This window comes from Pleurodeles waltl, chromosome 1_2, assembly GCF_031143425.1.
Source record: "Pleurodeles waltl isolate 20211129_DDA chromosome 1_2, aPleWal1.hap1.20221129, whole genome shotgun sequence".
In the NCBI taxonomy this organism is placed as follows: Eukaryota; Metazoa; Chordata; class Amphibia; order Caudata; family Salamandridae; genus Pleurodeles; species Pleurodeles waltl.
In genome coordinates, this window is record NC_090437.1 from 706,470,246 (window position 1) to 706,494,175 (window position 23,930).

Genomic DNA, 23,930 nt, shown 5'->3' on the forward strand with positions numbered 1-23,930 from the left:
TGAGAGCCAGAACCAAGAGTCTAGGCCCAGCCCAGCCACATCCCGTGCTTCGTGAGCAGTCTGTACACTTTATGTTCCTCCAACTGCAGTTGTGGCAAGGCCGCCCTCTTCCTGCTGCAAATGATGCTGGTGTTTGAAGTTTAGGCTCTCCGCTTTAGTCTCTTATGGCCCATTGCAGTAACAATTTTTTTTAATCAAGTCAATTTTTGTTTATTGCATATTGTAATACTTAATCTATTAAATCATAATTTAAAGTACAAAAAATGTTATTAAATAATTTCCCTATGTGACAAAATGAAGTGCAGGATTCCATTCAGACATTTGCACTTGCTATTGTATTAACTTCCGTCGGCACTTTATTTCAGTTTTCCCATTACGTTGGCTGGCAAAGACTGCTCCCCAAAACACTGGCTCCTTCACAGTCTTAATGCCCACTTGTAACATTCACACATTTCAGTGGTGGTTTGCTTTGTATTGCTTGTCAGCTCGAAGTATTTGTGATTTGTACCAATGTTTAGTTATCATAAGTATTTTTCTATACTAATGTGGTGGTAATGATATGTACGTAATTCTATTTTTGTGTATGTGGTCTAAGGTGCCTTTGTTGCCACAGAACTGGCACTTGTTGCTCAGGCTAGCTTTAGCTCTCAAATGCTGAAGATGCGTCCAGAGACTGGGTAAATGTGTTTACAAAGAGTCAGCCTCATCTAACTTAGGACTATCGCAGGTGCTTGTATTAATGCCTGTAAAGCAACTTTTAATCACTTTTCTATGTCAATAGTACACGTCTTTGAAGAACATAATTCCAATTAATCAGATTGCCTGACTTAATACTCACACTATGAATAGAAAGGGGAAACCTCACTACTTGATGCTTTTCGCGGATCGTACTTTTTTTTTTTTTTTTTTTTAGCATTGAAACATCAATTTTGTACATTAAAATACTCAAGAAAACCCTTTAGAAGTGCAAATAGTGTTCTCTTACCGTAATATTTGTTGACGTGTGTGTGTGTGCGCGCGCATATATCTCCCCACACCCACCTATGAAGAATCCGGAGATCCGAGGCCGATGATGATGTGGTCCGAGTAGGGCTCTGCCAGCCCTCAAGGTAAACACACACGTTCCTCGGGGTACAAAGGGCAGACTCAAACCACTGCTGTTGCTGCAATTAAAGTTTTTTGCCTGTGTGGTTTCTCCCAATGCGTTTCGTCCGTAGCCTTAATCACAGGCCTTAATTAATTTCAGCAAAAGTAGTGGTTTGAGCGTGCCTTTTGTACCCAGAGGAACATATATATATATGTGTGTGTATGTGTGTGTGTATATATATATATATATATATGTGTGTGTGTGTGTGTATGTGTGTATATATATATATATATTTATGTGTATGTATATATATGTATATGTTCGATGGCATGTGTAGGTGCAGATACACATGCTGTGCATATACTTCTGCCATCTAGTGTTGGGCTCGGAGTGTCACAAGTTGTTTTTCTTCGAAGAAGTGCTTTCGAGTCACAGGATTGAGTGACGACTCCTCTTCGGCTGCATTGCGCATGGGCATCGATTCCTTGTTAGATTGTTTTCTTTCTGCCATCGGGTTCGGAGGTGTTTCCTTTCGCTCTGATAGTTGGATTCGGAAAACGCTTAATTTTTCGTCGGTATTGTATCGATCGCATTACATCTTCTATCGACACTTCCGTACCATCGGAACAGACATCTCTACTCGCCCTTTGGGGTGGGTGCACCCAACTCGATCCTGGTCGGGCGGACCGCGTGGAAGCCTCATGGATCGGACTCCATTCCGATTCTGTCCTCGGTGCCACGCCAAATTTCCTTATACAGATCAACACCTCGTTTATAATCTTTGCTTTTCCCTGGATCATCGGGAAGAGAATTGTGAGGCCTGCTGATCCTTCCGATCAAAAAAGACACTTCGGGAAAGAAGAGCACGAAGGCTCGAGATGGCGTTCAAAAGCTCCGAACATCTCGACGTTGAAGAGGAGGAGATCATGCAAACATCAGACTCCGTTCGAGGTTCCGAATCCAACCAGGAATCCAAGGAAGACAGACCAGTCACTGCAGGACAACACGTGAGTACGCCTGCCCCTGTACCATCAAGACTGAAATACAAGGCCTTAGGTACGCCAATGCCGGAAGGCTATGGCTCGACCCGGAGAAAGACACCGGTGACCAAACCGCCTGTTCAGCACTGAAAAAGGCCACTCCTCCGAAACCATCGGAGTTGACGAAAGGCTCTGTGTCCGACTCGAGCAAACACCGCTCTTCTGAGTAAAAATTTCAAAAATCACTTTTGGAGTCGAGACCATCCACAACATCTTTTTCGATACTGAAAAAGCCAGCTTCGGAGCCGAAAAGAGCATGTTACACTGAGGAAAATTGACTTTCTAAAACACTCAAAGAAAGCCATAAGACTTCTGAGGAGGACACCCAAGGACAGCCAATACTTGAAGTGATGGACGAATAGCAAACCAGGATTCATATCCACAAAGAAACTGGCAGAATATTAACAGCACCTCCTTTAAAACCTACACAGCCTCCAGCTAAAGTGCCAAAGGAGAGACCACCACCTCCTCAATTTTCTCCCCCTCATTCTCCTCCTCACTCTCCACACCTGCATATCTCTCCTACCAGTCCTACACCAATGCAGTCACCATCACATTCGTTTGACTCGCAACAAGATAATGTAGACCCATGGGCTCTTTATGATCCAGATCCCATTCCCGACAACAACCCAGACTGCTATCCCTGTAAGCCTTCACCGCCTGAGGATAGTACAGGGTGCAATCAAGTACTAGCTAGGGCTGCAGCATGCCATAGTATCACCATGCACACTGAACCGTTGGAGGATGATTTTTGTTTAATACACTCTCCTCCACGCATACATCATACCAGTCGCTCCCTATGCTCCCGGGCATGTTAAAACATGCTGATCAAATATTTAGCAAGCCTGTTAAAGCAAGAAAAATAACTCCCAGGGTAGAAAAAAAATACAAGCCACATCCCTCTGATCCTGTCTTTATAACTCAGCAACTCCCTCCGGACTCAGTAGTGGTAAGCACTGCCAGGAAGAGGGCAAACTCAGTCGTCAGGTGATGCACCCCCACCAGACAAAGAGTAGGAAATTTGATGCTGCAGGGAAGAGAGTGGCATCCCAGGCAGCCAACCAATGGAGAATAGCCAACTCACAGACATTGTTGGCTAGATACGACAGGGCCCATTGGGATGAGATGAAAGATATAATTCAGCATCTCCCCAAGGTACATCAAAAGAGGGCACAGCAGATAGTGGAGGAAGGGCAAGCCATCACCAATAATCAGATTAGGTCTGCCCTAGACTCAGCAGACACAGCTGCCAGGAGCGTCAACACTGCTGTAACAATCAGGAGGCATGCATGGCTCAGGTCCTTGGGGTTCAAACCCGAAATCGAACAAGCGGTGTTGAATATGCCATTAAACAAAAAACACCTTTTCGGCCCAGAAGTGGCCACTGCAATTGAAAAACTGCGTAAGGATTCAGACACCGCAAAGGCTATGGGTGCACTATACTCCACACAATACAGGGGCTCCTTTCGGAAACCTCAGTTTAGAGGTGGATTTAGGGCTCACACTGCAGAGGCAGTCCACATCAACATCACAGCCAAAACAAGCCTACCAACCTCAGTTCCAAAAAGGTGGTTTTAAAAGCACATATAGAGGGCAGTACCACTGAGGTAGAGGGAAATATCAAACACCTAAATAAACCTCACAACACACTAAACAGTGACTTGTTTCATTCCCTTCCACTCCACACATCCTCTGTGGGAGGAAGACTACAAACGTTCCACACCAATTGGCAAAACATTACCACAGACAATTGGGTACTATCAGTTATCCACAATGGTTATTGCCTAGAATTGATACAAACTCCCCCAATCATTCCACCCAAACCACACAAACTATCCACAGAACACATCAGTCTGTTACAGGAAGAAGTCAAATCTCTATTACTCAAAGAAGCAGTAGAACCAGTGCCACAAAATCAAGTAGAGTTTACTCACTGTACTTCCTGATTCCCAAAAAGGATGGCACCCTAAGGCCAATATTAGATCTCAGGACCCTCAACCTTTACATCCTGTCAGAACACTTTCACATGGTAATTCTCCAGGATGTTATCCCACTACTCCAAAAACACGATTTCATGGCAACATTAGACCTCAAGGATGCGTATTTTCATATACCCATCCATCCAGCGCACAGAACATTTCTCAGGTTTGTCATTCAAGGAAAGCACTATCAGTTCAAAGTGTTACCCTTCGGAATAACAACAGCTCCAAGGGTATTCACAAAGTGCCTAGCAGTAGTCGCAGCCTTCCTAAGCAGACAACATATACATGTCTTTCCATATCTAGACGATTGGCTGATAAAATCAAACAGTCATACGCAATGTCAAAACCATGGCATTACGTAATACAAACTCTGCACACGCTCGGGTTCTTAATAAATTACCAAAAGTCGCAACTACAACCTGCACAAATACACCAATATTTATGTGCAGTTCTAAATACTCAAAGCGCTAGCAAGTCCAAATATGCAAAGAATACAAGCATACCAAAACATAATCGCACAGATACACACAGGTCAACAGTACACTGTCAGACTTGTCGTGAAAATATTAGGGATGATGGCATCATGTATTGCAATCGTCCCACATGCAAGACTAAACATGCGGCCCTTACAACAATGCCTTGCACAACAATGGTCATAGGCACACGGTCAACTTCAAGATCTAGTGTTGATAGACCGCCAAACATACATGTCCCTTCAATGGTGGAATTCCACAAATCTAAGCAAGGGGCGGCCTTTTCAAGACCCTGTGCCTCGGACCATAATTACAACAGATGCATCAATGATTGGCTGGGGAGCTCACCTCAACAATCACAACATCCAATGACAATGGAATGACCAACACAAACAGCTACACATAAATCACTTAGAGCTGTTAGCTGTCTCCCTAGCACTAAAAGCTTTTCAACCTCTTCTCAAACAAAAGAATGTCCTAATCAAAACAGACAACATGACCACCATGTATTACCTAAGCAAGCAAAGAGGGACTCATTCGTCCCAACTCTCCCTCCTAGCTCAAAAAATTTGGAAATGGGCCATACACAACCAAATTCACCTGGTAGCACAATACATTCCAGGGATACACAACCAACCGACAGATGTTCTCAGCAGAAATCAACAGCAAAAACATGAGTGGGAGATTCACCCTCAAGTACTTCAAAAATACTTTCGACATTGGGGAACACCAAACATTGATCTGTTCGCCACAAGCGAAAACGCAAAATGCCAAAACTTTGCATCCAGACACCCACATCCCCTATCCAAGGGCAATGCTCTATGGATCAATTGGTCAGGGATATTTGCTTACGCTTCCCCCCCCCTCTCCCACTCATTCCATTTGTAGTCAACAAATTGCATCAAAACACACTCAATATGATACTCATAGTGCCAACATGGGCTCGTCAACCGTGGTACACAGCATTATTAGACCTATCGTAGTACCACACTCCAAACTACCAAACAGACCAGACCTGTTGACACAAAACAAAGGACAGATCAGACACTGTTCTGCTTTCCTACATATCTCATATCAGAGCTTACAGAACCTCTCTGGAATTCACTTCTGAGTTCAAAGAAGACCTTTATTGTTAATTCTCCCCACCCACAATTTCTTGAGAGACGAATTAGTAGATTTCAAGCACACGTTCAAAAGAGTAAAAGTAGTCGCAGCAATGAAAGCAAAATATATTACAGTACTTCTCAGTTGCAATGTACACAGCAAATATATATTATATTCAAAGCAAAGCATAAAAGTCAAATTCATCACCATTTGAGCAAGGCGGCAGGGCCTAAATATTCAGCTTCATCTTTCTGGGGTCTGCAAGTTGATGACTCCGGTCAACTGCGAGAAAGAGATTATCTACCCAAACGGGAGACTGGCAACTGACGTCTAGCTCCAGCCTGAAGTAAAGCAGATTTGAATCTAACTCACTGTAGCCCAGAGTCATCCTTACAAAAGTGTGCCCCCTCCTCTCAGACTCTGGAAAACTACGCAAGCCTTTGGAGACTGGCCTGATCTCCTAGACTTCTCCTATTCCCAAGGCTGAGCAGAAAGGAAAACACCAAATGTACTCTCTCTTATCAGGTCTAGTCTGGTGTGAAGAAAACAGCTTGGTTCATCTTGTGGAAAAACACAGCTTGGAAGAATACAGGCATCTGCGATGTTTCAACTGCAATGTCTAACTCCACGTTAAAGCCAATAGGCAGCTAACCTAAATATCAAATGTAATGTCTAATGTCATGTCAAAGCCAATAGGCAGCTAACCTAAATATCAAATGTAATGTCTAATATCATGTCAAAGCCAATAGGTAGCTGAGCTAAATACAAAATGTAATGTCTAATATCATGTCAAAGCCAATAGGCAGCTGAACTGAATACAAAATGTAATGTCTAATATCATGTCAAAGACAATAGGCAGCTAAACTGAATACAGCATGTCAAAGCCAATAGGCAGCTGAACTGAATACAAAATGTAATGGCTAATGCAATGTCAAAGCCAATAGGCAGCTAAACTGAATACAGAAAGTAATGGCTAATGCCATGTCAAAGCCAATAGGCAGCTAAACTAAATACAGCATGTAAAAGCCAATAGGCAGAATACAGAATGTAATGGCTAATGCCATGTCAAAGCCAATAGGCAGCTAAGCTGAATACAGAATATAATGGCTAACTCCATGTTAAAGCCAATAGGCAGCTACACTGAACAAAACATATAATGTGCTACTGGTGAACATTGAGCAACTAATATGCGCAGTGGTGAAACACAAAGTCATTGGTCAAACACAATTAATAGCATCACAGACACCCAAATCCCAATATACTCAATCTGGTGATTTGGCTGCTGAAATCATAGAGTTTGGGTATTTACAACTACCATCAGAATGTATTGCAGTCATTAAACAAGCAAGAAAACCCACTACTAGACAATGCTATGCTAACAGATGGAAAAAGTTTGTATATTGTCAATCTAAACAGATTGCCCCTCTTACAGCATCAATACAAGACATTGTATGCTATTTACTTCATTTACAAAAATCAAATGTAGTATTCTCTTCCATAAAAATACATCTTACTGCAATTTCAGCATATTTGCAAAATGCACAGCACAGCTCTTTATTTAGAGTTCCTGTTATTAAAGCCTTCATGGAAGGCTTAAAACGCATCATTCCACCCAGAACACCTTGAGTTCCTTCTTGGAATTTAAACATAGTGCTTACATGACTTATGGGCCCTCCATTTGAACCTATGCACTCATGTCAAATGCAATTCTTAACATGGAAGGTTGCCTTCCTAGTCGCAATTACATCAGTGCGAAGAGTCAGTGAAATTCAAGCTTTCACTATTGAAGAACCGTTCATACAAGTACACAAACATAAAGTTGTACTATGAACTAACCCTAAATTTCTTCCAAAAGTGGTATCACCTTTTCATATCAATCAAAACAGTGGAACTACCAGTCTTCTTCCCACAGCCAGATTCTGTGGCAGAAAGAGCTCTACATACATTAGACATTAAAAGAGCACTAATGTACTATATAGATAGAACAAAACCATTCAGGAAAAGTAAACAGCTGTTTGTAGCCTTTCAAAAACCTCATACTGGTAACCCCATTTCAAAACAAGGATTAGCAAGATGAATAGTAAGATGTATCCAAACATGCTACGTTAAAGCCAAAAGACAACTCTTAGTTACCCCTAAAGCACATTCCACAAGAAAAAAAGGTGCTACAATGGCTTTTTTAGGAAACATACCAGTGGCTGAAATATGTAGAGCAGCTACTTGGTCAACACCACATACATTTACTAAACACTATTGTGTAGATGTTTTAGCAACACAGCAAGCCACAGTAGGTCAAGCTGTACTCAGAACATTATTTCAAACAACTTCAACTCCTACAGGCTGACCACCGCTTTTATGGGAGGACTAACTGCTTTGTAGTCTATGCACAGCATGTGTATCTACAGCTACACATGCAATTGAATGGAAAATGTCACTCACCCAGTGTACATCTGTTCGTGGCATGTTCCACTGCAGATTCACATGCACCCTCTCACCTCCCCGGCAGCCTGTAGTCGTTTGTTGACAACATTTGTACATATGTTGATATATATTTAACATTCCATTAGTATGGACATCTCTTTTCTTTATACTCTATCACTCCTACCTTACCCTCTGTGGGAAAACAATCTAACATGGAGTCGATGCCCGTGCACAATGGAGCCGAAGAAGAGGAGTCACTCAATCCCGTGACTCGAAAATACTTCTTTGAAGAAAAACAACTTGTAATACTCCGAGCCCATCACTAGATGGCAGAAGGATATGCATAGCATGTGAATCTGCAGCGGAACATGCCATGAACAAATGTACACTGGGTAAGCGACATTTTCCATATATATAATGTTTTTTTCTCAAATGGTGTAGTTGCCTACATACATATTTAAATGTCTCTTGTTGATCAGTAATTGAAAAATACTGAAACAGAGATACTTGTAATCCCTTACTCATGGTGCTTTGTTGCCTTTTAGTAAAGAAAGTGTATCTTTATGAAAATATTTTTGGGTAATTACTCTACTTTGGCAATTAAACAGTGTCTGCTGCATCATTGCTGTCAAGGCCTTTTATCGGGGGGGGGGGAACAGTTATATGTATTACCAAATTCTAACCAGTGAGGTGAAAGTTCTCTGATTGCCACTCCCCTGGAGACCTCGATTGTTCAAGTTGCTACGCAAACAAGCAGGAGCAGGAATGAACAAAGATTCTTTCTTTCGTGTTCTTTGAGGATGAGCAATGGACAACAACATGCTTTTGAAGGAGCCCTCAGGATGTTGAAAGTCATTGCCAAGACTGTGAACTAGATCCCAAGCAGTTGTGAAAGGTTTTCCTGCAGTGTGACAAAACTTGCTTTGATCACTTCATGACTCATCCAAACCAGAAATTTTGACTCTTTGCCAGCAGATACTGGCAACCGTGAACAAGAAAAGAAGCATTTTTAATAAATTGGGTGGGATGTCTGCCTACACTTTTCCAAAAGTACTTGTAATACAAAGATAAATGTGCAGTGCTGTTTAATTGGTGTTAACATTTTTCTTCAAGTATGCATGAAATATTTCCAAGCCTTCTAGTTCCATTTATTAATTTTCACTTATGTATATACCATTCTTGCACCCTTTGATAATTGCTGCAAACATCTAATAAATGCCATTAAATAAATGAGAACTAAGAGAATGCTTATCTTCAATAAGGCGGCATTAGTTTACATCATTGTGTGGTGCTTGAAAATTGGGAAATTGCCAAGGAGAAATGTTATAGAGATATTCCTCTTAACAGTCTGTTTGCTTTTGCCAGCTGCAACGCGTGAACATAAAGCTCACTGCTTGGGAGACATCAGGATGAATCTTTTGAGTGGATCTACAGCACTTCAGGCTTGTTTTTCCTCTCAAGTGAATGAAGGGTACGTATTGCAGCGGATTTGCTAAAGTATTTTTATGAAATATAAATAGAGGAAACTGATGGTCCAGTTTAATCACACCTGAGTTGATTGTCTCTTGCTTGATCGGGTACTGACAATTGTAATGTGCAGCTTCATTTGTTTAGTGGCCAAATACTGTTGTTTAAGCCATTCAGGTATTGGTAAGCAATTGGGGTATACCATCCATCATAAATATTCTCTCTTAAGAAGCACCTGTGTGTTATAAGCTCGCAAAACACCCTACCAGCATTGGGAAAGGAGACAAGAAAAAACATGTTCATAGCTTTAGTTTGAGTTTTACCAATGCATTTCATCCTTTTGAGTGCTTCATTGGTTTGAGTTAATGGGTATTTGCATTCTTGAAGGCACGCCCCATATATCATTTGCTTAATTAAATCACTTGAGAATTTTAAATTATTTTAGAATGAAAAGTGTTATTGATTTCAGAGGTGGGGATCTGTCGGCCTCATAGTTATTTATCACAAGTCAAACTCCAAATAGTCAGTTTTGGATTGATGAACATGTACTGGCAAAGATTTACTATCCCAAGGTGCCACAAATAAAAGTTCAGACTGTTCTGGAAAACGTACCCTACTGTTCATAAATGAAGACTTGAGGCCATTTAGTGTAATTCTGATAAACTTGTAGCTAGGAAATTACACCTCAGATATACATTTATTTTTTATTTTTTAAAATCTTTTTATTAAACAAAAAGAAAGGGTACACGCTGTTCAGTTTATAATGTATCATAGAAGTTGCAGATCAACTAATCAAAAGTCCTTTTCTACACATTACACAATTGACCAACAAAATCCTCACATAGTGCTATACCAGTAGTAACCACCTGGGATCCAGTGGCATCTCCAAAGTGGAGACCTGGGACATCACCCGAGCAATGTTGGACCAGTGTTCTTTGATGTGGGGGCACCCCCATAAAGTGTGCATGAACGTGCCTTCTTCAATACAGCCTCTTGGACACAGTGGATGTATCGCTTTCCCAATTTTATATAGTAGCGTTCTGGAGTTGTATGACCTATGTAATATTTTTAACTGAACAAGTCTGAATTTGGCTGTAATAGAAATGTCCCTGGGCCCCCTCCTTGCGCCTCCTCCCATTCCTCATCCCCCATGGCTCCCAGGTCTCCCTCCCATGCCTCCTTCAGTCTGTTCAGCCGTTCCGGAGAGTTGTTTATCAATGTTTTGTAGATTAGTGAGATCCCCTTTTGGGGAATAGGTTAAGTGAGTATTCTGTCCTCCAGTGGGGAGGTCATTGGTAGGTGTTTCCCCCTCTTGGATATGTCTCCTCAGGGCACGGCACAGCTGCAGGTATCTGTAGTGTTCAGTTGCAGCAAAATCATATTCTGTGCAAAGGGTCGCTACGCTGGCTATAGTCTGCCTTCTCCATATGTCCCCCAGAATCACGATCCCTATAGTTCCCATTTTCAAACCCCCCTGTAGCCCTCCTACCGCCCCATTAGGTCGCTATGCCAGAATAGGGAGAGGCCTGTAAGTTTCCCTTTCCAACCCAGATAGTTGTATGCTAACTTTCAGGCCCTGACCTCTGCCAGAGTGTGATGTAGTCAGGCAGTAAGGTCTCAGGACCGGCCCTACCCATTACACTTCTGTTGAGTCTGTAGACTGGAGCCTGTTGCTGTACGAATACCCAATCATTGATTATGAGGAGATATGATGCCCCATGGTATAGTTTGATGTGAGCAATTGCCAGACCCCCCTCGTAGACCCCTTTTTGCAATTTGACCGAGCTATTCTCGGAGCAGCCCTGTTCCACAGGAGCGTGCAAACCTCATTCTCTATTTTCCTTAAGATTTCCTGGGATATCTTATAGGGCGTGATCTGCAAGAAGTAAAGAAACTGTGGTAGTCTCATCATTTTATAGAAGGCCGCTTTGCCCATTTAAGTTAACGGAAGATTGTCAGTGAGCAACATCCCCCAGCTGGGGAGCCACATTCCTACGCAGAAACTCTTGGGGATCGCGCGTCACGTAAATACCTAAATAATGGAAGCCAGCAGTATCCACTGGTGTCTCTCAATCCTGTGGCAGGTGAGGACAAATGCCTGAAAGAGGAAAGACACTGGTGTTTAGACCAATTTATAGTGTAGCCAGAGGGGTCCCCAGTGATGCCAGATATCTGTATAAGCCTGCCAATGGCGAGGGAAGGCCGTGATACATAAGTATGTCTTCTGCGTATAATTAAATTCACTCTTCCTATCCTCCCAGGGCCCAGATCCCCTGGACCAAAGGGTCCTGATGAATCCATGCTGCCAATGGCTCCAGCGCCAGAGCAAAAAGCATAGGGGATAAAGGGCAGTCCTGATGGGTGCCCCTGTGCAACTTGAACTTGCAAGAAACCACTCTGTGGACCCTTATCCTTGCCGTAAGAAAGCTATGAAGCAACCTAGGTCACGTGCAGAACAGCGGCCCAAATCCCATTTGTTCCAGAGTAGCAAACGTAGTTCTACTACAGGCAATCAAATGCTGTTTTGACGTCTAAGGCAATCAGAACTGTCGGCACCGTCTGGTGGCCAGCTGTCAAATGAAGCACCCCATAAAGGGGGTGGAAATTAAGCCTCGTGCTCCTGTTGGGCATTAAGCCCAACTGGTCTGGGTGGACCAGGGAGGCGGTGATCCCCCATAGTCTATTAGCCAAGGCTTTAGCCAAAACCTTAGCCTCCATATTTAATAAGGATATGGACCTATAGGAGCTGCAGTCTGTCAGTGGTTTGCCTTCCTTATGAAGGACAACTATTGTCGCAGTTCTCTGGTCTATCAGGAGGCAACCCTCTTCACAGTCCTCCTGGAGCATTGCCAACAATGGTCTGGCAATCATGCTGGTCATCCCTTTGTACATTTCAATGGGTAGCCCATTAGATCACTGGGCCTTCTCAGACTGCAGATCTTGCAGGGCCCGTGCCAACTCCTCTTCTGTCATATCTTTCTCCATAGCTTCCCTGTCCTCCCCATTGAGTTCCTGCAGAGGAATATCTCTCAGGAAATCGGCACAGTCCGTTGGGGACATCTTTGTCTAAGAGGCATAGAGCCCCCACGTAGTACATAGCAAAGGTCTCCCCTATAACTTTGCCAGTTGTTTGTGGCATTCCCTCTTCATTGTTTACCTGGAGTACCCAGGAGTGTTCCCTGGCTTTTTGCCGAGCCAGCAGTTTACTGGCTTTTTTGCCCACATCATACAGGCACCGCTATACTGCTAAGGCATGGACTCGGGCCTGGCTTTCTGCCAGGGCTGTCAGATCCTGCCTGCATAATTGCAATTTATTACGATCCTGTGGAGCTCCTATGGTGAGAGCTACCTCTACTAACTGGTCTATGTTTTCTAAGGTGATGCAATTCAGCCTTGTGTCTTTTTTTTTTTTTTTGTGGCTCCAACTAATGCCTTAGCCTGGCCCCTTATTACTGTTTTAAATGCCTCCCATAGGTTGCATGCCAATAGTACTGACCCCTGGTTTCTTTAAAGTACAAATCCGCTCCCTCCCGCAATTTGCCCTGTATTTCTCCATCACGCAGTCTCCAGGTGTCCAACCGTGGCGGCAGCAAAGACTCGCAAGGGGCCCTTCAACATGATCCCTACCGGGGAATTGTCGGAGATTCCCCTTGCATGATGGATTGCCTCTCTGAACAGGGAGGCATGACTACTCAGCGTGAAGATGTAATTTATACAGGAGAAACTCTTGTTAGCAGCGGAGTAGTATGCGTAGTGTTGTGCCAGTGGATTGCTCTCCCTCCATAGGTCAACTAGGCCCAGTGCACTTGTAAATTGAGGCAGCGGTCTGCCTTCCCTCCTGTCATCCAAACTCCCGGATTTATATACTCTGGTGTCCATGAGTGAGTTGAAATTCCCCTAAAATCTGAATCCTTTGTGCAGGGCCAATAGCTAGTCACCCACATCTAGAAGAATTGTTTCATGGAGGTGTGCGCGCACATATATTGAACAGATGTTTAGAGTTGTTCCCTCCTATGTTCCCAACAGTGCCACATTTCGTCCATTGGTGTCATGCCATGTCCGGTGTGGGGTGAGGGCCATCGACTTTTTAACAAGTGGCGTACTCAGCCTGCACCCTGAGGATATAGCCAAACTTTGAGTGCTTTGTAGTAGCTACCTCGGAGGTGTGTTTCCAGTAATATGACGATGTCTGGGGCGTGACGTCTTAAATACTGTAGTACTAAGGTGCTTTTTATTTCACTTCCTAAAACATTGGTGTTCCAGGACCAAATGGTCAGATTCCGTGCTGAGCCATGCATCATATAGAACTATTGCAAAGCTGGAACAGGGGATGCAGTCCCAGAGGCACCCTATCCCTTCTGGCTGCTGGGACCCCCCCCCCAGGACTGCAGTGTGAACCCATTCTGCCCAAAAACTAGGCTCAAGGAAAACACTGTGTGTCAGTGTGTCATAAACAATAACACTAGAACAGTTACCAACCCCACCCTTCCCGCCACCAACAACTCTGCATTGTGGGTTCAGAACTACCCACCACCCCAACTTGCAGAGCCCCTGTCACCCTAAACAGATCATCTAGTAGTGTAGGTGAGCCGCCGCCTGTGCGGTTAACTTGAACGGTGGAGCGCATTGTTGACCGGACCGGCTCCCGGGGCACCCATTAGGAGCGTCCACCACCACCCACAGCTTTCAAGGTAACATCATTTATTTCACCTCCTTGGCCCTTAATGCTTTCTTCACGTCGTCAAAGTTTTTCTGTTGGCGCTGCACCTGGGGAATGAGTTCGGAAAGAAGCAAATGATGGCATTGTCCTGGTGTAAATCGTTGTGAGACCTGGCCGCCAGCAGAATGGTGTTGCGGTCCCTGTGGTTTAAGATCCTATTGAGAATCGTTCACGGTGGGGCCCCTGGTTTCAGCGGAGGGCCCAGCATCATATGCGCCCTTTCTACCGAATAAAAGTTGGACAGCCTTTTTGTCTTGAGTTCAAACCTAGTCCTATATGAAGAGATCTGCTAGGGCCTTCCATACGCTCTGGGATCCCCACCACTCTTGTATTGTTTCTCCTGGACCTCTCCTCCTGGTCCTCTACCCTGGCCGCCATCTCCATGCTTTGTTTGGTGAGGGATGCACATGCTCCTCCAAGTTTTTTGTAGAAGATAGCAGTCCTTCCACATGTGTTTCTGCCACCGCCACTTTCTCAGATGTTTTGCTGAAATCCTTCCTGAGGAGATGACATCCAGTGTGATTGCATCCAGTTTGGCCTCCAGGGGTTTGACAGAGCCCCTGAGGTCTCAAATAGCTGCCATGCTAGTAAAGAGTGAAGGTTCCACATTGTGTGATTGATCCTCGCCAGAGCAACCCCCTTCACCACCTGCCGACAGTTCCCCTGGGGTCGCCATTCGTACTGTGTACTTCTCAAGGCTATTAATCTGGGCTGGTTTTGAGGTGCGAATCTTGACCATGGCCATGTACTGTCTGTGTGCCCTAACTTTACATAATCACATTATATGGCCTTGGGTTACTCGTGGCCCCATTTTTCCTGTAGGAATATGGGTAAACAAAATTCTTCTGGGCCTCGGAAGGTACAAGCAAAAAAATTCCCAGTGAGTGTTTTCATATGCCATGCCAAGCATTTGCTATTCATTCACCATAGATGCTCGGATCCTCCCACCTTGTCATGATTTGTAATTATTTCACACTGGTATGTAAGGGTACCAATTCTAGTGAGGGGTAAAAAAGGAATACAACATTAAAAGTTAAGTCTTCAATTATAAAGAGAATTTGCTTCCAAATTGTATAACTCCAGAGCCATCACCCTTTAAATAATGAATAGTCATAGAGGGAATTGAAGTTTCAAACAAACTGCTTCTCTGTTGGTTTATTTTTTATTTTGGCAGGTCTTTTTTTCCTTTTTTGGGGGGGGGGGGAATTTTAACTGTGGTAGCATGCTTTGGCAACCACAGAGAGCTGGCAAGTTCTGTTGAGCACTAGAAACGTAGTACAGTTCAGCTTGTAAATTTTTCCATAGGTAAAGCCCATCATTTCTCTGTGAGGTTGCGCCTGCGTTTGATCTGCTTGTCACCTCCTTTGTTTTCTCATCTAATTGCAGGGTTTTTGGCCTTGATCCTTCTGTTGCATCATTTCACATTGGGCATCATCACATGGACTCTGGTGTCTGGTCAATTTGGCTGACCAATAACTTCGACTTCAGCATTGTGTTACATGATGTGTTTGTCGCTCGAGAAGCCAGGGATGTTTTAAAGGTAGGGACTGTTCTTCTTTAGTATGTTATTGCAAATGCTTTGTGATATATCTCTAAAAAACATGGGCTGTATGACAGAACCATGACTGCCTTAAAAACGCATGAGGTTAGGATGACGGAACCACGAAACCTAGGACCAGTTTCTTCTGGCCAAGATTTTTTCAAGCATTCCATCCATTATTTTGTTGCTTTTGCATTTGCTGCATTAAGTGCTCCGGGTATGCCCTGAAGTGGGTTTGGCCTCACTGTCACTGGAACCAACTTATACATGTCTGAACAGCCCTGACTAGTTAGAAACCTGTCATGGAGTGCTTGTGTTCAGGTTCAGGAAGGACCTGGCCTGGCAGTTCAGACCGGACTGTTCCTAGCTGGAGCAGGGTCAAGACTGATTTGCACATGGCTGGGTCCAAACTGAGGTGGCATAGTGGGCAAAAAATGATGAATCAGGATGTGGCCCTGAGTGATTGCCAGTGACTGACATTAATTCAAGTTTTCCATCAATCACCTTGCCCTTTTTGAATATTGTACTTTGTAATTACAGATTCAAAGTGTAACAGATCCTGTTCATATATGTAACTCTCTTCCTGACTAGAAGCGTTAAGATACAATTGCTCTAAATTGCGCCTGTCCCTATGTATATGCAGCTAAGTCTGTGGTTATCTGCGAACATAAAATAAATAGAACATTTTAAAAGGAAAAGTCTAAAGAAGACACATTATTAATATTTCAGTGATTTGTACTTTGTGTGGTTTTTATTGTTATTATGTTGTACTCTGATGTTCAAGTTATTAATGTTGCTTCTTTTTTCCATAGATTCTCAACTTTACTGATCAGTTGAGTCTATCTCCAGGCTGCTGGAATGTATTTTCTTTGAAACTCAATGCCAAAGACCCTCCAACAAGTTTATTTACAAATATTTACTTGTCCACGAATTTGGGAGTAAGATTTGAGATACCTCTTCAGATTCACTCCACTCTATCCAAGGTATTATTCTACTAATCTTATGTTGGGGATGCAGCTTTGCTGACTCGTTATTCTATTTGGAGCATCTGTTGTACAGTGTCTTCTGCAGCTCTTTCTTAGATCCATTAATTCTTCACAATTTGTTAACCTTCCCGCCATTCCCTGTTGTTTAAAAAAGATCCACAGATTAACCATCATTCAAATTGTAGACTTCTGCTAGCTTTACCAGCCGCCTCCTTTTTGCTGTTTTGTTTTCATTCTGAGTGTAGGTCTCCAACCTTTCCATTGATAAGACCTACATATGTTCCCTGAAAATTATCCAGATCATCTAACTAATATTACCCATCTTGTAATTTTGATTGTATTGATGACCACCATATGCAAGATTACCTCCCATGATCACCTCAGGCAAGCTTGCCACCGGTAATTGCAAAACAGCTTTATCTGTTTTCTTCTTCTGCATAGGTAATAAACAAGTCATGGCTGCAATGACCCTAAAACCAAGTTACTAATATTAGTAATAAGTCCTCCCAACACGCAAAATATATTTTTCAAATATCAGTTTTAAATATATTTTCTAAATCCACCCCTCAGGAGAGCAGGCAGTAGCTCATGAGCTACTCGTTTGAAAAACCTGGCTTAAAATTAGCGAGTGATTAAAAAAATATGCATTCCTGCTCTTCAACTACTATTTGACTTTGTGCACAAAAGAATTCAACCTTGGCGTTCAGTCTCAGTGTCTTAAAGTCAGCATTCATGCCCAGTTTGCAGGATCATGTGCCGCACGATTATTGGCTGCCTTCTGTCCAACCAGATTTGGCGCAATTGATATTGTAAGATGTATATCATTATAGCGTCAGCTGCAGTTAACTTTGCATTGCCTTGGTTGTAATTGTACAAAAAATTTTAGCAAGTAAGTGTCTGTCGGTTCTTGAATCGATGGCCTACTCCTACGGCAGCAGACATCACTGTTTGGTGAGGAAGACATGGACTTGGTTGCCCAGTTATTACAGGCTAGTATTAAGATGGGGTTGGGCCATATGCCAAGAACCCCGTTCTGCCCACATGTATCTTCTGTATAGTTTTTGGATTGTCACATTTGTCTATGGCACATGCTTCCATTGAGTGGAGACATGCTGCAAATGACCATCTACTTGAAGATGCCAACCTGTTTTCTTTTGTAATCTCTCTTTATTGATTTTAACAAAAAATACAGCTATAGGTTTTGGACAATCAGCGCCATACTATGGGTGTGCAATGGCTTTTAGCTCTGAGCAAGTGAAGAGACATGCATACATCAGCTATCTTATGCATAGACAATTACAAGGGCATTTTCCAAAAATAGAATGCAGTACATACGTCAACCCAAGCCCGCAAGGTGAAAAAGAAAGGGAGGGGGGGAGGGAAGGGAAGGGGAATCGGAATGGGGGCCTGTCGTACCCATCATCTGAAAAAAACAACTTGAACAGGTCACTAAACAAGTCAGTAAGTGTGAGCTTGGGATGGGCTAGTGTTCAAAGTGTATGGCTCTAGCATGGTGTACGGATAACCACGGTTTGTTGGGTTGGTCAAAAGGAAGAGCATGAGTGAGGGGCTGTCACTGCATTATCAAAGAAATAGCTGTAGTGTTCTCTGCTTCGGCGGGGAGAAGCATATTAATTTAATACAGGGGAGGTATGGGATCAGAGGCTGCCAGGTTTCCTGAAATTTGCCGTCAGTGAGACAGACTGAGAGATCCGCTTCATAGCCAACACATGCCAGACACGAGTGAACCATTGGGCCGTACAAGGGACCAACTTCTGTTTCCAGGATAGCGCTAGCAACTGCCTGGCTGTGTATAGCATATGAGTAAGGGTTCACTTAGCAGTGGTCATTGCTTTTAGATGTACAGGATGTAACCCAAGAATTACTAAGTGGTATGTTCGCGGGAATCCCACAGTGTTTCTGATATGGCCCAGGACTTCTTTCCAAAATGTTGTGATTAGTATGCAGATCCACCATTTATGTTGAAAATCCCCTTGTTCTAGGTTACAATGCCTACAGAGGTCAGCCGCACCAGGCTACATAGCTGACAAACAAGAAGGTTTATATTACCACTGATAAATGAGTTTGTATGCAGTTTTCCTAAGTGTGAGACTGCTATAAGATAATCCTGCCTAAGCTTCTCCTACTGGTCAGGTGATATATCCCCTGTAGGCGTGTTCTCCCACCGTTGTTGGTATGATTGTGTGTGTTGAGGTGTGGGGTGCTGGAGAGTGCTTCAGAAGAAGAGTACGGGCAGGTTACTGCACAATAGACAGAGGGGTGTAGAACCCAATGGTGTAATTGGAGGTACTGTAGGCAGGCAGCATCTGACAAGTGATATTCCTTTTTGCACTGAGCAAATGTCTTCGTATTTTCCCCTTTAAAGAGATCCCAAAGCGTCAGCCAATCTCTAGTCATCCAGTCAGCAAAGGCATGTGGAGAAAGTGCCGAAGTAAAGCATGATTGCTGGCCAGTGGAGTGTGTGCCGAAGGGAAGGTGGTTAGGCCCTTCATTGGGTCCAACTTGTCCCAAATGTTCAGGACTGTTTTGGTGGTGGTAGCGGCAAGGTAAGCACTACGTGGTCATTCGTGCCATGGAAGCCAGGCCAAGTCCAGCAGAGGTCGGCACACCACAACCCTATCCATATGGAACCAGTGGCATTCGCTCTATTGTGCAGTCCATGCCAAAAAATAGCGAAGGTGGGCTGGCCAGTATTATTCCAGGATATTGGGACATGCCAGACTGCCCCGATCGCGCGGCTGCATCAAGACAGTGTTAGACAAGCAAGGCTGTTTGCCGTTCTAAATGAAAGTTCTGAGATTGCGCTGCAGTTGTAATATGGCGCCTGTGAGATCTGTGAGGGGAAGGACTAAAACAAGTAGAGAACTCGTAGCAGAACGTTCATTTTGATCTATATGCCCCAACCAAGAGATGTGGAGGGGTTTCCATCTTCATAGGCCTTCTAAGAGGGCCCGTCGAAGGGCCAGGTATTTTATGTCATCAGGCCCAGAGGAATGGGCCAAGGCTTGTAAAGCGGGGACATCGGTTTTTGAGATCGCAATAGGAGAATTTTAGATTTAGATAAATTCACCCTAAACCCTGAGACAGCCTCGAAGGTTGCTAGGCATGAAACAACCGTCTGAATGGAGGTGAAGGGTTGGGTCAGCGTTGGAAGCAGATCATCAGTAAACAGGTTAATTTTGTGGGCTTGACCTCTGAATGGTACACCCTCAATCTGCCTGGTATTGCGGACCACTATTGCCATTGGCTCTACCGCCAAGGCAAATTGCAGGGGTGACGGGAGACAACCCTGCCTAGTACCATGACCTATAGATATGTGCACGCGGAGAGAGGCCATTGGGGACACGTAAAAGGCCTTTATTTTAGAGCTTATAATGGGGCAAAGCCCTATTTTAGCCAAGATCGAGCAAAGGAAGGTCCAATCTATGCGATCAAAGGCATTCTCAGCATCTAGTGAGAGAAGGCACATTGGGTTGTTATGGTGGTGTGCTTTCTCAATCAAATGAGCCACTTTACGGATATTGTCAGATCACTGCCTGGTATGTATAAATCCCACTTGATCCATGTCTATAAGGCTGCTTAAATAACTTTCCAGCCTGGTTGATAAGATTTTAGTGTAGATCTTGGCATCTGTGTTTATCAGAGCAATGGGGCGGTATGAGGACATAGGGCAGGGTATTTGCCCGGTTTGGGAATGAGAGAAAGTTCAGCTTGTGCCATCGACGGAGTAAGGCCTGTAACATAATTGAAGAAGTTGTATAATTTGAGTAAATGATTACCTAACTCAGGGAGGAATAGCTGATAGAAACTGACCGGGAGGCCATCTGGGCCGGGTGATTTCCCTTGCGGGACCACGCAAGGTTCAAGGCAGACCTCATCAATGGTAATGGGAGATTTTAGGTCTTCCCTGTGCAAGGTCGAAAGCAGATCTCAGTCACAGGTGCACTGGTACTCATCTATCTTTGCCTGTGGTATCTCATTGTGGGCATAGAGCTTTTGATAATTGGTGTGGAATTCTTACTGGTTGTCCCACTCCATGATCGCCCAAGAACCATCCAATCTTTGAAGTTTAGTGATAAGTGCCATGGTGTGTTTTTGTAGCAAACAATGAGCCAACAACTTGCCTACCTTGTTTTCCCCATCGTAGTAATGCTGTTTAAGAGCAAGGAGGGACCGCTCGGCCCTGCTTGTCCTGTGAACCCGCAGTTGTCCCTACAGGATAGCCAGTCGTTTTGGTTGACGTGTGGAATTTACAATGTCTTATTGCTTCAAAGATTTAATTTCAGCTGTCAGGTTACGAACTACTATCCAAGCCTTTCTGCCCTGTGCAATAGCAATCGTGGAGATTACTCCACAGATAATAGCCTTAAAGCCGTCCCAGAGAGTGGGCTGAGGTATAGCATGATCTGTATTGTGGGTGAAATAATCGGTAACACCCCTACAAATGTCTCCCACGTCCACTGGGTCTCGGAGTAATCGGGGAAGGAGCTGCCAGTGGATCAGTCTCCCAGTGACTTGGTGGTGGGGGACCATGTTACCGCAATATGTGCATCACCAGATATGGAGATACCTGATATTGCTGTTGTGACAAGGGTGTGGAGGAGCATGTGTGGTATGAAGCTATAGTCGATATGGGAGTAGGTGGTGTGGACGCGGGAGTAAAAAGAGTAGTCCTGGTTGTCTGGGTTTTGATAGTGCCATGCATCTACTAGACCTATGTCCCGGTTGTCCAGGTGTTGATAGCGCCATGAATCTATTAGACTTAGGTCTGAAATGTCCTGCTTTAACTGTACTGACATGGCTCCTGTACCTTGATTTGAGGCAGTGTATCTATCCAAAACAGGGTCCCAAATCAAGTTTAGGTCACGGGCCACTATGATGTCCCCTTCTAAACCCTCAAGCTGGTCTTGAAGTATGCGGCTGAGGAAGGAATCTTGTGCAGTGTTGAGTGCATAAAGGTTAAGCAGAGTAAGTTTCCTTTTGACGGTCTGCAGTTGCAGCATGGGGTATCTTGCATCCTTATCCCAAATCACTTTAGATATGAGCAAACAAAATCGAGGCTTACATAAGATGCCCACCACCAGCGTCCTGGAATCAGTATATGCTCAGTGCCTTATGAGGTATTTCTGGTGGGGCATCCTATGCCTATCCTCTCCACGGAGATGGGTTTCCTGGAGAAAGAAAACATCAGGGTCATGTTGTATATTACAGTCCCACATCTGCTTTTGCTTGTTCGGGGAGTTGAGGCCCCACACATTAAGGGAGAGTAGATTAAGAACACCCAGTAAGCTCATTCATCGCATGTGGATGAAGGTCAAGTGCATAGTGCAGCAGTCTAGCTGTGACGTAAAATGGTCACCCGACCCATAGCATACAACATTGTCAATGAACTCTGATAACAGCGCCCACACCGTCTCCAAGGTGAACATAGGATTAAATGTGTGTAATCTGCAGAATGTCATTTTTGTTATGATGGCTTGTCTCCCTTCCATCTCGGGGAGAGCCTTTCAGATTTGGTCAGACAATTACTCCACCATCCATTACATTAACCGGTATGGTGAAGTGGGGTAATGGACTCTATGTTGGGGGACTCAGCAATGGGGAATTTTCCTAGCATCAGTTCATCAAACAGACAACCTTATTGTAAAAGCAGATGATCAGTCACCTCACACTGGAAGACCACAAAAGGGAACTATATCTCAAAGTGATACAGGTGATCTCCAGATTGGCATTTCAATTTGTGAACCTCTTCTCCACGACCCAGGAGTGCTTTCAGCTTAATTTGTGTGTTCTACAATGTCTCCCTGCAAGATGCCTTCAGGTTTAATTGGTCTCAGGGCCAATACTGCCTGGGTCAGACTGACAGTTGGGCTATTGTGAATTTTTGCAGATTCTGCTTCTGTCACAAGTACTGTGGAAGGTGTAGGACGATTGTGATCACCCCAGTCTTGCCTGCTAAGGCTCTTTTATGCCAGTCTCGGCACTCAGCACTTGGTTGTCCCTTCTGCTCCCATGCTTAGAAGATCTGCAGTCGAAGTGATGCTGCATTTACTTGATTGAATGGTACCGTTTAGAGTCCCTTTTGTCTTCATGTTGAAGTCACAGACGTCATCTTGGCTGCCAGTAAGCCCACTCCAAATCCATCTTTGCTGGTCACTGCGCTTAATTTGTCAAGTTGTATGACTCAGAAGATATCAAACTCTTTAAGTCTCACTTTTCTGTCATCTTGTGATGTGAATTATTTCTTGCACAGCAGGGTTGATTAATGGTGACAGTTAAGAGCTATTTGGTGGCCATGCCTGCCTTTGCGTGCTTGCCTGATCAGCCTTACTTCTAGAAATGCACTTTCAGAAACGTTAGCTCTGTTAGTTCCCTCTTAACCAGTTTATTATTGTTCCTCAGTGGGATTTGAACCTTGTTTTGACTTGCTTGATGGCCCCCCTGTTTGAGCCAGTGCACAGTTGCTTTGTTCGACTTATTACCTTGAAGACTGTTAAATTGATGTTGTGTAGGGTTGGACAGTTTCAGGATATGACAGTTTGTCCTTCCTGTACGGTTTCTTTCTGTATAAGTTGCTTCTTTGCAATGACTACTTAAACAATGCGGTTTCTGCAGTTCATAGCTGTTACTCTTACATCATTCATCCCTCCTACATATCCAACTAAGGAGCACAAGCTGTGTTGCATGACTTCCTTGATTATTAGACACCCGTCCATCCCAAGGGGGATTGCTTTGGTACTAACTCACAAGGTGAGGCATCTGCAAGGAGATCTATCTGTAGGTAGACTGGCCTGGTGTGTGGTGGACACCTATGGTGTTTGCACCTTATACCAGGTCCAGGCAACCTCTTAATAGTGAGACAGTGTCTAGGAAGCCAGGGCTCTCTATTGGTAGCTGTGATGAGCAGCCAGTACTTATCTAGGAGACATGCAAAGCACTTACATTACCACATTAGTCATATAATAAGTTATCTCACAAGAAAGGAACAGCAAAAATGCTGCAAAAATAAAGACACTTTATTACAGTAGCACTGAACTAGATTAGTATAGGCAGTCCCCCAACTGGAGGTAAGTATACATTATATATACA

At 43.8% G+C, this 23,930-nt stretch overlaps 1 protein-coding gene across 3 annotated transcripts in view; it reads left to right on the top strand.

Moving 5' to 3' along the window:
• The window catches only part of TMEM131L (transmembrane 131 like), a 522,596-nt gene that overhangs the window by 285,651 nt on the left and 213,015 nt on the right, over positions 1–23,930 (top strand). For all 3 annotated transcript variants that reach the window (XM_069242819.1, XM_069242836.1, XM_069242829.1), the window contains exons 12-14: positions 9,473–9,578; positions 15,681–15,834; positions 16,647–16,817. In XM_069242819.1, coding sequence (XP_069098920.1) covers positions 9,473–9,578; positions 15,681–15,834; positions 16,647–16,817 — 431 coding nt within the window. The remainder of the gene's footprint in view (positions 1–9,472; positions 9,579–15,680; positions 15,835–16,646; positions 16,818–23,930) is intronic.